The 18,666-nt window shown below is 45.2% G+C and overlaps 1 protein-coding gene across 10 annotated transcripts in view; it reads left to right on the top strand.

The window, feature by feature from the left end:
- The window catches only part of LOC123994593 (DENN domain-containing protein 5B-like), a 118,661-nt gene that overhangs the window by 64,617 nt on the left and 35,378 nt on the right, over positions 1 to 18,666 (top strand). For 7 of the 10 annotated variants that reach the window (XM_046297375.1, XM_046297376.1, XM_046297377.1 and 4 more), the window contains 3 exons: positions 252 to 311; positions 5,731 to 5,840; positions 9,288 to 9,969. In XM_046297375.1, the coding sequence (XP_046153331.1) occupies positions 252 to 311; positions 5,731 to 5,840; positions 9,288 to 9,969 (852 nt within the window). The remainder of the gene's footprint in view (positions 1 to 251; positions 312 to 5,730; positions 5,841 to 9,287; positions 9,970 to 18,666) is intronic. The other 3 variants (XM_046297378.1, XM_046297385.1, XM_046297384.1) reach the window with 1 other exon arrangement.

Genomic DNA, 18,666 nt, shown 5'->3' with positions numbered 1-18,666 from the left:
GATCAGTGGTCGTGAAGGAAAGGAAGCTGTTTGAGACTATTGGGACTTGCCATGTTTTTTTGTTGCCACGATGTCATGTTCTGTTTTGATGTGTCCGACTACGTTTCATGTTCATGCTTGTTTCGTTCATTGTGCTTTAATCATTGATTCATTTTGCTTTTGTGTGCTTTTATTTTTTGCGTTTTGGTTTGACATGGGCTGTTTTTTTGTTTGTTTCCTCTGTCCCCTTTCTGCATGTGCCTCCACCATAGCTTTGTACCAATGGCTAGAGGCTGACCGCCAAGGCAGGGACCCCGATACAGCAGCCACAGGTAAACTCCACCAACTGTTTCCCGTCTAGAGGTGTACAACTCTCTCTCCCTTCAGATACTAACTTGTATGGTGTCTCCCTCCTCCTTATTAAAACCCTTCCTTACTGAAATGTAGACCTCTACCCCACCACTCTCTATTTAATTGGGTCCATCATATCTCCCTTGCCTCCATTGTCCACTCTTTCTCCCCCCTCCTTCTCTCGTATCTATCTTTCCATATCTCGGTCTCTCTGTCTCTCTCGGTCGACCCTTCCCCAGTCGTTGAATGTGGGTCAGGTTCTCAGATCTTGTTGTTCCAAATCAGTCACTCTCCTCTGAAGCAGGCTGTTTAACTTTATCCTCCTCATCCTCCTTCTTTCTCTACTGAAAGTGTTTTACCAGGCTATTTCTCTCTTCTTCACTCACTGATTTTGATAGTGGAGGTTTGGCTTCTCTTTCTCTCTTTTTCTTTCTTATTTCACATGTGTCCTGGTTTAACTTTGACAGACAGCGTGAGTAAGAGGGCGGGAGAGAATGAGTAAGAGAGAGAGTCATTACAGAGGAAAGAGGCTTCTGCTCGCTCTGTCCTGTCCACTCCTGTTTGTCTCAGCAAAAGGCCTTAAGAGAGTTTAGGCATCCTTCACTTGCCAGCTCAGATCACTGCACCTCCACACAGGCACTGAAACCAAGAGCTAACCCACTGGCACTGCAACCCACAAGGCACCTAGGCAAGAGATGGCAGGATTGTGTGTCTGTGTGTTTCGAGACAGAGCAATAGAGATACAGAGACAATATAAGAGTGAAGAGTGTTTAACAGCAGCTGAACATCTTGGCATTGTGTTTACATGCAAAAGACATGCCATCTGTTTAGCACTGGAAATCTGGAAGGTCTAGTGTTGGAAATTGGAAACACACACCCACACACACACACACAGACATCCCTCTAGAGGACAGAGGTTATCCAGCTGTGACCTTTGTTTTTTCTCTAGTCTCTACATGACAGAGTGGTTGAGTTTACCAACTTCCCTTCGCATTATTCATCTCTTCTCACACACACACACACACACACACACACACACACACACACACACACACACACACACACACACACACACACACACACACACACACACACACACACACACACACACACACACACACACACACACACACACACACACACACACACACACACACACACACACACAATAACACTAATGCGTTAACCAAATCCCTAGCTCACGTCAGCCATGAATATCCATCAAAGCAGTGCAGGTTAAGGCTTGTCTAACATCTCTACTCTTCCATCTCCTTCCATTAACCTCGCTGTGTGTCCCCATCTCGCCCCATTGCTCCCCCACACTCTCCAGTTTTCCAGCTTTTTCCCCTGCTGCTGTCTGGCTCTCTGCCACTGCTTCTTTCTGCTGCCCCTTGCTTGTGTTTGACCTCTCTGACTCCTGCTGCTGGTTTATGCCCTGCAATCATCCTCACAACATCTCACCCTTTGACTGGGCATGCGTGCAACCTCCTCCTAACGCTCTTTTGATCTAAAGAGGTTTGATTTCCTACCAGTTCCAGCCCTCGCACTTCGGTGACAAACTGTTTGTGTGTGTGTAATTTTTTGTAATTTTGTTGTTTACTAGTATAGGAGAAGATTGCCATGGTAACTGTCCATGAGATTGTCCCACTACTACAGCAAACTAAATCAACAACATGTACATCTTGTGTTTGAAACACTGTAACCTTCCAACCGTTCTTACTGATGGTGATAGACTATTCATCTTACTATCTCTGCAAAACGCACTACATTGATCTGAGATAGTTGCATTCGCCATGAAACGATCATTGTGTCACGTTGCAAACAATCACTCTGCTCCTCCCTCCGTTCTCCTCATCTTTCCACGACCCTCTGACCTCACTCGCATCATCAAAAGGTGCGGAAAAGGTCATCATGATCGATACGACCCCGGCCCATCTAACGGTTCTTTTCACTTATCTAAAATCAATGGGTGTTAGTCTCCCTGTTGTTGCTGTAGTATTGGAGACCTGTTTACCCACAGTTGAATAACTAGTGAGCCTGGATTAGCACTAAGATTTAATGGCCCACTCTGAGACTTCTTAGTATACAGAGTTAATATCTCCATTGGAAGCTACAGTCAATAGTTGGACAATCATGATCATGGCTTGGTAGTTTTGGTATTGAACTCCGACAAAGAGACTGTCTGTAGTAACTAGGTCATGTGATTCCATGCTAGGAAGCTACAGAGAAGGCACGCATTAGTAGGGTTACATATTCAGAGGTGGAATTAATGGAAATATAGGTGAATTAATATTAATACCATTTAAATGTAATGTTTTTTTTTGCATTGGATATATTTTCCATATTATATGGAGACAGAAACATAAATATTTTTACCTCATCATAAGTAGATACAATTGCAAATGATTAAATCCTTCCAATAGAAAAAACACAAACAATTTAGTTACAAATTAAACTTTAATTAAAGGAGTTGACTCTTCACATGGGATGATTTCACTGAACAACAAAAGAAAGGGAATATTGAATGATCCCCAAAGATCCATCGCATCTCCCAAAAACGTTTTCAACATACATCTGTAAAATGATAGTCTAGAAACTAAAGGTTTCCATGTCTTCTACCTGGAACTTATCAATGTCCACCTCGTGAACATCAGACTCTGAGGCCTCATCTTTTTTTAAATGTATTTAATATCTGAAACATACAATATACTTGCAGTGAAGCCACTCAACAACTACACCAGTCATCCAACAGATTCCCATTCAGAGTGACACACAGAAGCATCCAGGGTCAACGCCCTGCTCAAGGGCACGTTGACAGATCTCCCACCACAGTCTCACGTATGATTTTGCACAGTATTTGCAAATGTACACAGTTTTTCCTTCTACATTTGCTGCAGTGAAATGTCTCCACACATCAGATAGTACCCGTGGCATTTGCCTGTACAAAAAAAAACAACTAGTTAAAAAAAAAAAAATACAATTCCATGTACAGATGAATAGTTAAGCACTTAGATTAAATAACTCCTTTGTAAGATACAGTTGAAGTTGGAAGTTTACTTACACTTAGATTGGAGTCATTAAAACTTGTTTTTCAGCAACTCCAAAAATGTCTTAACTATAGTTTTGGCAAGCCGGTTAGGACATGTACTTTGTGCATGACACAATTTTTAAAATGAAACATTTATGGAAACAGGTGAATTAACACTCCTCGGTTAGCAGGCTCAAGCAAGCTAAAACCCACATGGTAGCAAAAACTAACTAGCAGAAATTGTTAAAAAGTTAGAAATGATTAAACACACTTTGCTGTAGGCTACTATTTACTAGTTAAATTATTTTTTGTTATGTCATATAAAATATATTCACCCCACCCAGTTTTATAATCAAAATTTACCAGAGAGCATGTAGTCCTTGACTCCGACCATGTAGTAGTGTGGACTCAATAACATGCGAGATCTTGAGAATCAGCTGCACATGTGATGGTAGAATGCACTGTGCATGCAGAGGGTTGCAATTCCATTGAATTGGGGATAGTTTAACCAAAATATGCCACAAGAATTGCCTTGTGTAATCCCACAAAAAAGGTTCACTGTTATAAGCTAACTTGTTTTGATGAATTTAAGCAAAATTCCTGTGCTTAACGTCTTGTGGAAAAGTTCAGGATAAATTCCAGGAATGTACTGTAAAGTTTCTGAACCTTTGCAACCCTACACAGTAGTGAAGGAAATGGATAAGACTCCGATTGCACCCATCTTATTACTGCTTAGCTTAACTAAGCTAATGACACGGTCCCAGCTGCTCCTTGCTTAGTGGACCAACATGGTTCTGCTTATACTCCATTAGACACACTGCTGCTGCTCCATTTAGATGCAATGCTACACAAGTAACAGTTTGTATCTTTTAGCAGCCTAGCATCAAGGCTGGGGCTTCATGATGATGTAATGTGTTGTTCACTACACCTTGCTGTTTTTCCAATGAGGTTAGCAAAATGAGGAGAACCAGAGCAAGGAAGGCTGGCAAGGGGAAATATGTATTGTTTTGTTTGGGGGTGGAGTGGAAAGCTTCATAGCACAGGTGCTGACAGATAGGAATCCCACCTATGAGAGATCCCAGATTTTAATTGTATTTATTTTTTATTTAACCTTTTATTTAACCAGGTAGGCTAGTTGAGAACAAGTTCTCATTTATAACTGTGACCTGGCCAAGATGAAGCAAAGCAGTGCAACACAAACAACAACACAGAGTTACACATGGAATAAACAAACATACAGTCAATAATACAATAGCAAAAGTCTATATACAGTGTGTGTAAATGAGGTAGGATAAGGGAGGTAAGGCAATAAATAGGCCATAGTGGCGAAATAATTACAATATAGCAATTAAACGCTGGAGTGATAGATGTGCAGAAGATGAATGTGCAAATAGAGATACTGGGGTGCAAAGGAGCAAAATTAATACAATTAATAAAAGTATGGGGATGAGGTAGTTGGGATGGGCTATTTACAGATGGTCTGTGTACAGGTGCAGTGATCTTTGAGCTGCTCTGACAGCTGGTTCTTAAAGTTAGTGAGGGAGATATGAGTCTCCAGCTTCAGTGATTTTTGCAATTCGTTCCAGTCATTGGCAGCAGAGAACTGGAAGGAAAGGCTGCCAAAGGAGCATTTGGCTTTGGGGACGACCAGTGAAATATACCTGTTGGAGCGCGTGCGACGGGTGGGTGCTGCTATGGTGACCAGTGAGCTGAGATAAGGCGGGGCTTTACCTAGCAAATAATTATAGATGACCTGGAGCCAGTTGGTTCAGTGACAAATATGAAGCGAGGGACATCCAACGAGAGCATACATGTCGCAGTGGTGGGTAGTATATGGGTCTTTAGTGACAAAACAGATGGCACTATGATAGACTGCATCCAATTTTCTGAGTAGAGTGTTTATAGGCTACTTTGTAAATGACATTGTCAAGGATCGGTAGGATAGTCAGTTTTTACGAGGGTATGTTTGGCAGCGTGAGTGAAGGATGCTTTGTTGCGAAATAGGATGCAGATTCTAGACTTAATTTTGGACAGGAGATGCTTAATGTGAGTCTGGAAGGAGAGTTTTCAGTCTAACCAGACACCTAGGTATTTTTAGTTATTTGTAGTTGTCCACATATTCTAAGTCAGAACCGTCCAGAGTAGTGATGCTGGACGGGCGGGCAGAATGCTGTGCAACATACACCTGTGCTCATTCTTGTTTTCTTCCTTGTATTCCCTTATGACAATCTTTGATCCCCCTCTTATGCACACTCACACACACACACACTTTGACATGCACCAATATCTTTAGTTGGATGTCAACTTGGTTGTCCAGGTAATCCTCTCAACTGGACCTGAGACTTGACCTCTTTCTTTCTCTTCCTCTCTAGGGGAGAACTTTGAGCAGAGCCCCCTGAAGAGGACGTTCAAGTCTAAAGTCCTGGCCCACTACCCTGAGAACGTGGAGTGGAACCCCTTCGACCAGGATGCTGTCAACATGGTGGGTGAACCATCGCTGAGTTCTGAGCCAAACTGAGTGATGGATGGATGGATGGATGGAGGGACCATATTGCAGGGTTGAGGGGTGATCAGTTACATATAATCTGATTACAAAAAAAGTAACTGATCAGTTATGTTATCGGCAAAAAAATGTGGTCAGGTTACAGACACTTCTGAAAAACTAGATGATTTCTTATTGGATGGGTTTGTAAGGATGTTTGTGGAAAAAATAGATTATGATACATTTCTGTTTTCTCAGTGACATTCAATTCAGCATTGAAAATCAGGACAAGTTTACATTTGTTCTACATGAGCAAGTCTGATCACAAGTCAGGGACCACTATGATGACACTCCAAATGCGTTTGATGGATCCTTTTTGTCTTCATCTAATGCCTCTTAAGGGGAAAGTAATCCAAAAGTAAGTGAAAGTAATCCGATTACATTACTGAGTTTGGGTAAACCAAAAGTTACTTATTACAATTTTGAACAGGCAACTAATGTGTGGGCAGCAGGGAACCAAACTGGGTTGGGGGAAGGAATGGATGGATGGACCTTATTGGGGAACAGGAGGACGATAAACGGGGCTATTGACTCTAACAATACCCCAACTAGGCATTGAAAGGCCTTTTCGGTCATATACAGTGGAAAGGAAAGGCATGCTAGGATTATTCGAACCAATGCTTTAGGAATCCACACACACACACACACACACACACACACACACACACACACACACACACACACACACACACACACACACACACACACACACACACACACACACACACACACACACACACACACACACACACACACACACACACACACACACACACACCATTGGAGCAGAGAGGCCCAGGATTAAGACACAATGCAGTGCCTTCTCTCTAGGGTATCCTGGGTAATGTGGCGAAGGCACCAAATCCCTTCTGTCTCTATGGATTTACCCAGGGGGGGTTGCAAGGCTGTGCTACACGGACTGTGGCTGCTTTTCTGCAGTCTTGGTTTAGATTGAGTTGTTTCGTGTTGACTGGACAAGGGGAGGGGAAGCGTGCCAGCGTGCCAGGGTGGAAGGGTACATTAGGGGAGGGAATATCTGATAAGACAAAGCTTTATATTGTCAAATATCTGCGTTCATGAGAAAAAAGGGAAAAGTTAAGATGATGAAATTGTATTTGTGCTCTATTGCATTTTATAGACTTGGTGGTTTGAGCCATGGTATATCAGACCGTACAACACGGGCATGACAAAACATGTATTTTTTTACTGCTCTAATTACGTTGGTAATCAGTTTATAACAGCAATAAGTCTCCTCGGGAGGTTTGTGATAGATGGCCAATATAACCCATACACTGCAGGAAATGACAAACCAGAAGACTACATTAAACATGTTTTGAATCACTCAAGACCTGTCATGGAAGAGACTGCTAAAGGTCCCGCTGACCTGTCACTCAATGATCTGGATCCACTGAAGCGTATGTGGTTGAGGGATGATATGTTTGTGGTGTGTGTGTGTGTGTGTGTGTGAGTCAGTGTTTGTGTGTTTGCCTAGCCCAGTATATTGAGCCCCAGTAGAGGTAGCTAACATTGATAACTGTCCCTCAAGTCCCTATAGAGGAGGCCCTGGAAACGTTTGGTGTCGGCTGACCGTTGCCTCTCGTGATGCAAGGTCACTATTTTTTCCGTTGGCGTTGGCCATTACATCACACATTGGCGTCAGAACCGCTGAATTATTCACATCGGGTTCTCAGTTTACGTCGGCATGGAAACGATGGCCCATTGTGCGGTGTGTTCCAATGAAATGGAACACCAGTGCAGCTATGACGGCTCCAATGGCAGAACCATAATGAATCTCAGCCCTCTCCATCCCACTCACCATCCATATCCCCTTTCCCACTCTCCATGTCCCTCCTCTCTCTCATCTCTACTCTCCCTGCTCATAGGGTGACCTTAGTGGAATCACACTTCCTGCCCCTGTGGGCCTGGCAACAAAGCCGTTCTGATGATTGCTTTTCATATCCCAATCCTTTTCTCATAAATCCCTCCCTCGATTATTATTTCTTTATTTCCTTCTCTCTTTCTGTCTCTCTTTCTGTCAGACAGACAGTCTGCTGTTGGCACTGATTTGATTTTCTTGTTAATTTGGCCCTGAGTCAGAAGGTGTGTGTGTGTGAGCTAGTGCCCGAGGATATGAATGTGTATGTGCTTCAGTTTGTTAAGCTTATTGCTCCAGTTTGTTAAGCTTATTGCTCCATACTCATCAGTGGGTCACTCACCCGGAACCCCCACAATTCCCGTGTCTGTGACGGAATAAGGGGATAGTTTAACAGATCACCTGGGGTTATTCAAGAACACTGTGAAATGTTCTGCTAGGAATTCTGAAATGTCTATCTGAAGTAATTTTGAGCCTAACAGAGCTGAGGCCCAGGTTGATGGCCCCAGACACAGTTAGAACAGGAAGAGTTTTGAGGGAGACTTCAACTAAAGTGTTTCAATGGGATTAGATGAAGCTGCTGTGCTACGGAGTCACTTGTATGCAACATGTCAGACGGTGTTGAGTTGTTGATACTGTATAATGTGTTTCAGAGCAGTGTTGGTTTAGGCAAATGTGCTCTAACATGCATGCAGAGTTGTACTGATTTTGATCGCCTGTTGATGTTTCCCCAGTTTCAACCGGCAGTAGGTCGAATATGTGCAGGTTAAGACGACAAATCTGGGACCAACTCCGTTGCTCATTAGCACAGATGGCCACATTGTTGCAAAGGGATATTAGAAGGTTTGAACTCTCTCCCTCTTTTCCAGGGAGGAATATTTTTTCCTTGATCCATATGGTTTCATGATATTTCTTGGGATAGAAGGATTTGATTTGGATGCGTATGGAATCTCATTTCTGGGGAGAAATTGCAACATTTCGGATGTTTTTCATTTGCCTCTCGGTTTCCACACAGAACAGTTTGAGGTAGTGTGGGAGTGATTATCTTGTCAGTAGTGATCAGTTGAAACCATGATTCACTCACCACTTTTATAATCCATTCTGAACAGAACATTGGCCAACTACAGGCCTGTTTATCTGTGTTAGCAACAGGGGTTCATTTGTGTGTGTGATGATTAATTTTGTATTCAGCTCAGCTCTGCAAATCAACATAATGGAGATAATCAACCATATTTTATTTCATGCTGGCTGCTGTGTTGCTGACTGGGCTGCTATCAAAGCAGATTATGCTGACTTGATTAGGGATGCGACGCGTGCCCACACACACACACACACACATTCAAACTGTAGATGTACACACACCAACACAGTCTGGCACACACACATTCTGGTACATGCAGTCTCAGTCGTTTCTGATGTAAGGCCTCCTCATTGATTCTGTCAACTATCTCAATTATTAATACCACATTAATAATCATCATTATTATTGTCCCTCTCCCTCTCTCTCTTCATAGCTCTGTATGCCCAAAGGCCTGTCGTTCAGGACACAGGCAGACAGCCGCGAGCCCCAGTTCCACTCCTTCCTGATCACGCGGGAGGACGGCTCTCGCACTTACGGCTTCGTCCACACCTTCTACGAGGAGGTGACGTCGCCTCAGATCTGCTCGGCCATGCAGACCCTCTACCAGATGCACCAGGCCGAGAACCCTTCCTCCGCCACCCCCTCCTCCTCTTCCTCTTCCTCCAGTATGGACTCTCTGGCTAGCAGCCTCGACGAAGCAGATTCTCCGTCTTCATCCTCGTGCCGGCCGGCGGCGTGCGGCGGCTATGACGCGTCGCGTGACACGCTCTATGTCTCCAAGGCGTTGTGTCTGATCACGCCCATGCCCTTCATGCACGCCTGCCGCCGTTTCCTGTCCCAGGTGCACCGGGCCGTCACGGCCTCCTTGCCTCCACCCCTCCCCCTGGAGAGCTACGTGCACAACATCCTGTACGAGGTACCCCTGCCCCCTCCGGGGCGCTCGCTGAAGTTCCACGGGGTGTACGAGCCCATCGTGTGTCAGCGTCCTGGGCCCGGGGAGCTGCCTCTGGCTGACTTCCCTCTGGGCCAGACCTTCCCTCTTCTGGGGGTAGAGAACCTGGTGCAGCTGTTCAACTGTACCCTGCTGGAGATGCAGATTCTGCTCTACTCACAGGGTAAGGGACGCTTATTATACATACACACACACACACACACACACACACACACACACACACACACACACACACACACACACACACACACACACACACACACACACACTCCTCTCTGCCTCTACATTCCTTGGCAGCAGGTTGTTGTGTGGGAGTTGCTTCTCCAGCCAGGTGGTATGGTGATGACAGATACCAGGTTGGGGGATGGTTCGGATAAGTTATTCCTCAACACATCCCCTCAGCTGGAGCCAATGGAACATGACTGGCTGTGTCATTACTGGGGTGTAATCTGTGGTCCAGGCCTGTCCTTGACTCCCTGGCTCAAATGAGTTTAGGATTAGACTACTGTAATCTGGGTGGGGTAGAGAGCTGTTCCTCTCCCTGGGACTGGAGCTATGCGGGTTGACTGACTGGACAGCAGCAGGGTAGTGGCTGGGATTAGAAAGCATGGTCAGTCAAAGGGCAAACGGCCAGACAGACAGTAGTCTGTAGACGTCAGGCCAAGACTGACTGTATCTGCCATAGACTTCACTATAGATTACAGTAGACTACACTACAGGATGCCATTATCTGACTGTTCAAGAGAAATAGACAACGAGAGATCTTCTTGTGTGTTGAATGTTTGACTGGGTGGTCCTGGTCCATTGACATCCTTTTGGAGTGGATACTAGTCTTGCCTAATGAATTAATGGTTGTGAGTTTCCATTAAGTGGTGCTTGTTTTGTTTTAGAGTTGTTTGGAGCTTAATGTCATTATCTGTAATGCACGAGAGTTCATTAGTTGAGTTGATGGCAGTCAAACAAAGGGACTCCACTGTTACTAGCACCAGGCCATTACTGTCTGCTTGAGCGAAAAGCGACAGAGATGGGCCTCTCCCTCCACTCATCCTCATTTATTTGATTTGATTTTTTTTATTTGACCTTTTATTTAACTAGGCAAGTCAGTTAAGAGCAAATTCTTATTTTCAATGACGGCCTAGGAACAGTGGGTTAACTGCCTGTTCAGGGGCAGAACGACAGATTTGTACCTTGTCAGCTCGGGGGTTTGAACTTGCAACCTTCCGGTTACTAGTCCAACGCTCTAACCACTAGGCTACCCTGCTAGGCTACCCATCCACCCGTTCGCTTCCATCCATCCCCATTCATCTATCCGTTGATGAGAAATGATCTCCCATATTTAAGTTATCAAACCAACTGTCAGAGGGAATCGCTCCTGAAACAATAATAATTCAAACTATTTTTCCGAATGAAAAACACTTCCAGTAACATTTTAATGTTCCTAATTTTTCACCGGGAAGCATTGGAGGCATCCCATCTAGCGCCTACCCTGCGACGCGGCTGCTAAAAGGCATTCTGATTTCTCTATAATAAAAACACTGTGCTTGATTTGCCTGGAGGCAATTTGATGGAAGGGTTGATGCACGGAAACTGCATCTATAAAATGTTCTGTGGATGGGTCCCAATGGTCTCTGGTCAACACTAGTGCACAATATTGTGAATAGGATGCAGCATGTGTGTTAATGTGACATGTTTGGCCATGTATGATCCATCAACAACCCATGAATTTACAACAGATGGAACCTACCCAGTGGCCACCATGATCCTCGCTCACTCATTAGCCGAGACACGGGAAGGAAGTGACAAGCAGGCATTTAGTCCAATCCTGCTGCTCTGTGGAGGGCGTGTGTCTGAGATGTAATTAATAAGATGATTAATCAGTCATTTTATATTTTAGTCATTCCAGGAGCACAGTTTTAGAGCAACATTATGAGGCCTCTTGGCAGTGTAGAGAGACTTTGCCATTTTTAAGCAACTTTCCGACAAGTCTACACATTTCTCCATTTCTCCATTTTGGCATGCAGTTGAGAGAAAGGTTGCTGTTTTAAAGCTAAAATCATTGTTTGGGGGAAAATTCTCCCTGACTTTTATTTTGGTGATTTTTATTTCTCAAAGATTATATAATAAAAAATATATAGCTCCAATATCTTCTAAACATACATTATATCTGGTTTAAGTTGACACTGAAAGCGCTTTTCCATCCCAAACTTTAGGCGACCAGAAAGAAAACGCTTAGGCGGCCCGCCCAAGGATTTCAATAGCAGAAAATTCCCATTGTTGGCTTGTCTCTTCCCTTCTAACACTGTCTGATAGGGACCAGTCCCAATGACTGACAGTTTCACGATGAGTTGCCTCGTTTCATATGTTCAGCCTTGAAACACAGATGCCCATCTTTTGTCTCTTCTGTTCGCATTTTCCACTTGGCCTCCGCAGCATTGTGGTCAACTGTTTCTGTATTGGACGTCTGCAGATGATGACAATTCAATATCAAGCAATTTGTAAGTCGCTCTGGATAAGAGCGTCTGCTAAATGACTTAAATGTAAATGTAAGCAATAACATACAATATTTTACACGACACCCTCCATTGGAAAGCAGTATTGGAGGTTGCTGTGAAAGTGTATTGCCTCCCCCCCATGTAGTTCGGCTGAGGTCAACATAGGGCGGAGAGAATAATGTTATTCCCGCATGAGCCTTTACAGGGTGCTTTTGATGTTTTGATGTTTTTCAGGTTGGGGAAAACTGGAGTCTGACAGTGTATTCGTATCCCTGTATCTTCACATAATACGGTCATAACAGTGGATGAGAGAGGAAGGGAAGTGGGGAGTTGCTGAGACATGAGTAAAGTACCGTGACTCATCCTTTAATGAGAATCACTATCTTTCTCTGCATCACAGAGCAGGCGGTGTCAAGTCAAAACCCTCAACATGCAGAGGCTTGTGAGAGTATGTTTGGTTATAAACTAGGTTCTCCTGATTTTTGTTCTCTTATGTTCCTTGTTGTGGTTCTACTGCGCTGTTCATTTCAGAGAGACTGGTTTCTCACAGGGAATGCCAAAAGGGCATGTTGGCAGCACTTTGAAGTAGTTACCGCTAAAATGATTGCAAGCGTTTCTTTGGTAGACTAGAAGCTGAAGGGAAAATTGGTGCATTTATGCAATATAAATACATGGGTATCAGTTTGCTGTGTAGTTTCCTTTATTTTATGCATTGCTTAAGTAAAGTCATGTAAAAGTCCCAAGTTATCTGCAGCTCTACTAGGTTTCCCCTCATACATAATTGAGTATTGCAGTGTGAGGGTTTGGCTTGTGTACGGTCAGTGTGTTATTGTACGAGTGTGTGGGTGTGCAGTGCACCACAGATGAGCTAGAAAGTTTACTCAGCAACTCTCACACTCTCCTTTTAGTTCTTTCTTTCGGTTTCTCCCACTCTTTCTCACTCCGTCTCGCCCTTTCGCTACCACACTTTCTCTGTGTGTTGGTCTTCATCTCATTTCTCTGTCTCCCTTTTCTTATCTGGGATCCAATCATATAATGTGTTACTGGGATCCTCAAACCACACTTTCACAGTGCCTCTACATGACTCATTCCATTTTCTGCGTGTCCTGTGGTGCAGATCTTTTATGAGGGTATTATTACTCCTATCTATCATGTGTCTTTAGTCATCCCCATGGGAGGCAGGATGATATATACACTGCTCAAAAAAATAAAGGGAACACTTAAACAACACAATGTAACTCCAAGTCAATCACACTTCTGTGAAATCAAACTGTCCACTGAGGAAGCAACACTGATTGACAATACATTTCACATGCTGTTGTGCAAATGGAATAGAAAACAGGTGGAAACTATAGGCAATTAGCAAGACACCCCCAATAAAGGAGTGGTTCTGCAGGTGGTGACCACAGACCACGTCTCAGTTCCTAATGCTTCCTGGCTGATGTTTTGGTCACTTTTGAATGCTGGCGGTGTTTTCACTCTAGTGGTAGCATGAGACGGAGTCTACAACCCACACAAGTGGCTCAGGTAGTGCAGCTCATACATGATGGCACATCAATGCGAGCTGTGGCAAGAAGGTTTACTGTGTCTGTCAGCGTAGTGTCCAGAGCATGGAAGCGGGAAACGGGAAACGGGAAGTAATGGGGAAGAGGATCTCAGAGAGATATTTCGTTCCGCGGTTCCAAACAGCATCAAAACTCATTAATAATGAATGACCTCATGCATTAAACACAGGTTGTAGCATCTCAAATGGCACCCTATTCCCTATTATAGTGCACTACTTCAAATGGAGTGACTCCAAGCGCCGACTGAGATGGCCGCCTCGCTTCGCGTTCCTAGGAAACTATGCAGTTTTTTGTTTTTTTACGTGTTATTTCTTACATTAGTACCCCAGGTCATCTTAGGTTTCATTACATACAGTCGAGAAGAACTACTGAATATAAGATCAGCGTCAACTCACCATCAGTACGACCAAGAATATGTTTTCCGCGACGCGGATCCTGTGTTCTGCCTTACAAACAGGACAACGGAATGGATCGCATGCAGCGACCCAAGGAAACGACTCCGAAAAAGAGGGAAACGCGGCGGTGTTCTGGTCAGACTCCGGAAAAGGGCACATCGCGCACCACTTCCCAGTATTCTTCTTGCCAATGTCCAGTCTCTCGACAACAAGGTTGATGAAATCCGAGCAAGGGTGGCATTCCAGAGGGACATCAGAGACTGCAACGTTCTCTGCTTTACGGAGACATGGCTTACTGGGAAAACGCTATCCAGGGCGGTGCAGCCAACGGGTTTCTCCACGCATCGCGCCGACAGAAACAAACATCTCTCTGGTAAGAAGAGTGGAGGGGGCGTATGCCTCATGACTAACGGGACATGGTGTGATGAAGAAAACATACAGGAACTCAAATCCTTCTGTTCACCTGATTTAGAATTCCTCACAATCAAATGTAGACCGCATTATCTTCCAAGAGAATTCTCTTCGATTATAATCACAGCCGTATATATCCCCCCAAGCAGACACATCGATGGCTCTGAACGAACTTTATTTAACTCTTTGCAAACTGGAAAACATTTATCCGGAGGCTGCATTCATTGTAGCTGGGGATTTTAACAAAGCCAATCTGAAAACAAGACTCCCTAAATTTTATCAGCATATCGATTGCGCAACCAGGGGTGGTAAAACATTGGATCATTGTTACTCTAACTTCCGCGACGCATATAAGGCCCTGCCCCGCCCCCCTTTCGGAAAAGCTGACCGACTCCATTTTGCTGATCCCTGCCTACAGACAGAAATTAAAACAAGAGGCTCCCACGCTGAGGTCTGTCCAACGCTGGTCAGAACAAGCTGACTCTACACTCCAAGACTGCTTCCATCACGTGGACTGGGACATGTTTCGTATTGCGTCAGATGGGAATATTGACGAATACGCTGATTCGGTGTGCGAGTTCATTAGAACGTGCGTCGAAGATGTCGTTCCCATAGCAACGATAAAAACATTCCCTAACCAGAAACCGTGGATTGATGGCAGCATTCGCGTGAAACTGAAAGCGCGAACCACTGCTTTTAATCAGGGCAAGGTGTCTGGCAACATGACTGAATACAAACAGTGCAGCTATTCCCTCCGTAAGGCTATCAAACAAGCTAAGCGTCAGTACAGAGACAAAGTGGAATCTCAATTCAATGGCTCAGACACAAGAGGCATGTGGCAGGGTCTACAGTCAATCACGGACTACAAGATGAAATCCAGCCCAGTCACGGACCAGGATGTCTTGCTCCCAGGCAGACTAAATAACTTTTTTGCCCGCTTTGAGGACAATACAGTGCCACTGACACGGCCTGCAACGGAAACATGCAGTCTCTCCTTCACTGCAGCCGAGGTGAGTAAGACATTTAAACGTGTTAACCCTCGCAAGGCTGCAGGCCCAGACGGCATCCCCAGCCGCGCCCTCCGAGCATGCGCAGACCAGCTGGCCGGTGTGTTTACGGACATATTCAATCAATCCCTATACCAGTCTGCTGTTCCCACATGCTTCAAGAGGGCCACCATTGTTCCTGTTCCCAAGAAAGCTAAGGTAACTGAGCTAAACGACTACCGCCCGTAGCACTCACTTCCGTCATCATGAAGTGCTTTGAGAGACTAGTCAAGGACCATATCACCTCCACCCTACCTGACACCCTAGACCCACTCCAATTTGCTTACCGCCCAAATAGGTCCACAGACGATGCAATCTCAACCACACTGCACACTGCCCTAACCCACCTGGACAAGAGGAATACCTATGTGAGAATGCTGTTCATCGACTACAGCTCGGCATTCAACACCATAGTACCCTCCAAGCTCGTCATCAAGCTCGAGACCCTGGGTCTCGACCCCGCCCTGTGCAACTGGGTACTGGACTTCCTGATGGGCCGCCCCCAGGTGGTGAGGGTAGGCAACAACATCTCCTCCCCGCTGATCCTCAACACGGGGCCCCACAAGGGTGCGTTCTGAGCCCTCTCCTGTACTCCCTGTTCACCCACGACTGCGTGGCCACGCACGCCTCCAACTCAATCATCAAGTTTGCGGACGACACAACAGTGGTAGGCTTGATTACCAACAACGACGAGACGGCCTACAGGGAGGAGGTGAGGGCCCTTGGAGTGTGGTGTCAGGAAAATAACCTCACACTCAACGTCAACAAAACTAAGGAGATGATTGTGGACTTCAGGAAACAGCAGAGGGAACACCCCCTATCCACATCGATGGAACAGTAGTGGAGAGGGTAGCTAGTTTTAAGTTCCTCGGCATACACATCACAGACAAACTGAATTGGTCCACTCACACTGACAGCGTCGTGAAGAAGGCGCAGCAGCGCCTATTCAACCTCAGGAGGCTGAAAAAATTCGGCTTGTCACCAAAAGCACTCACAAACTTCTACAGATGCACAATCGAGAGCATCCTGGCGGGCTGTATCACCGCCTGGTACGGCAACTGCTCCGCCCTCAACCGTAAGGCTCTCCAGAGGGTAGTAAGGACTGCACAACGCATCACCGGGGGCAAACTACCTGCCCTCCAGGACACCTACACCACCCGTTGTTACAGGAAGGCCATAAAGATCATCAAGGACATCAACCACCCGAACCACTGCCTGTTCACCCCGCTATCATCCAGAAGGCGAGGTCAGTACAGGTGCATCAAAGCTGGGACCGAGAGACTGAAAAACAGCTTCTATCTCAAGGCCATCAGACTGTTAAATAGCCACCACTAACATTGAGTGGCTGCTGCCAACACACTGTCATTGACACTGACCCAACTCCAGCCATTTTAATAATGGGAATTGATGGAAATGATGTAAATATATCACTAGCCACTTTAAACAATGCTACCTTATATAATGTTACTTACCCTACATTATTCATCTCATATGCATATGTATATACTGTACTCTACAACATCGACTGCATCCTTATGTAACACATGTATCACTAGCCACTTTAACTATGCCACTTTGTTTACTTTGTCTACACACTCATCTCATATGTATATACTGTACTCGATACCATCTACTGTATGCTGCTCTGTACCATCACTCATTCATATATCCTTATGTACATGTTCCTTATCCCCTTACACTGTGTATAAGACAGTAGTTTTTTTGGGAATTGTTAGTTAGATTACTTGTTGGTTATCACTGCATTGTCGGAACTAGAAGCACAAGCATTTTGCTACACTCGCATTAACATCTGCTAACCATGTGTATGTGACAAATAAAATTTGATTTGATTTGATTTGATGGAGGCACTACCAGGAGACAGGCCAGTATATCAGGAGACGTGGAGGAGGCCGTAGGAGGGTAACAACCCAGCAGCAGGACCGCTACCTCCGCCTTTGTGTAAGGAGGAGCAGGAGGAACACTGCCAGAGCCCTGCAAATTGACCTCCAGCAGGCCACAAATGTGCATGGGTCTGCTCAAACGGTCAAAAACAGACTCCATGAGGGTGGTATGAGGGCCCGTCGTCCACAGGTGGGGGTTGTGCTTACAGCCCAACACCGTGCAGGACATTTGGCATTTGCCAGAGAACACCAAGATTGGCAAATTCGCCACTGGCGCCCTGTGCTCTTCACAGATGAAAGCAGGTTCACACTGAGCACATGTGACAGACGTGACAGTCTGGAGACGCCATGGAGAACGTTCTGCTGCCTGCAACATCCTCCAGCATGACCGGTTTGGTGGTTGGTCAGTCATGGTGTGGGGTGGCATTTCTTTGGGGGGCCGCACAGCCCTTCTATGTGCTCGCCAGAGGTAACCTGACTGCCATTAGGTACTGAGATGAGATCCTCAGACCCCTTGTGAGACCATATGCTGGTGCGGTTGGCCCTGGGTTCCTCCTAATGCAAGACAATGCTAGACCTCATGTGGCTGGAGTGTGTCAGCAGTTCCTGCAAGAGGAAGGCATTGATGCTATGGACTGGCCCACCCGCTCCCCAGACCTGAATCCAATTGAGCACATCTGGGACATCATGTCTCGCTCCATCCACCAACGCCACGTTGCACCACAGACTGTCCAGAAGTTGGCGGATGCTTTAGTCCAGGTCTGGGAGGAGATCCCTCAGGAGACCATCCGCCACCTCATCAGGAGCATGCCCAGGCGTTGTAGGGAGGTCATACAGGCACGTGGAGGCCACACACACTACTGAGCCTCATTTTGACTTGTTTTAAGGACATTACATCAAAGTTGGATCAGCCTGTAGTGTGGTTTTCCACTTTTTAATTTTGAGTGTGACTCCAAATCCAGACCTCCATGGGTTGATAAATTTGATTTCCTTGATAATTTTTGTGTGATTTTGTTGTCAGCACATTCAACTATGTAAAGAAAAAAGTAT

The sequence above is a fragment of the Oncorhynchus gorbuscha genome, linkage group LG14, assembly GCF_021184085.1.
Source record: "Oncorhynchus gorbuscha isolate QuinsamMale2020 ecotype Even-year linkage group LG14, OgorEven_v1.0, whole genome shotgun sequence".
Classification (NCBI taxonomy): Eukaryota; Metazoa; Chordata; class Actinopteri; order Salmoniformes; family Salmonidae; genus Oncorhynchus; species Oncorhynchus gorbuscha.
This window is presented reverse-complemented; position numbering and strand designations above follow the sequence as displayed.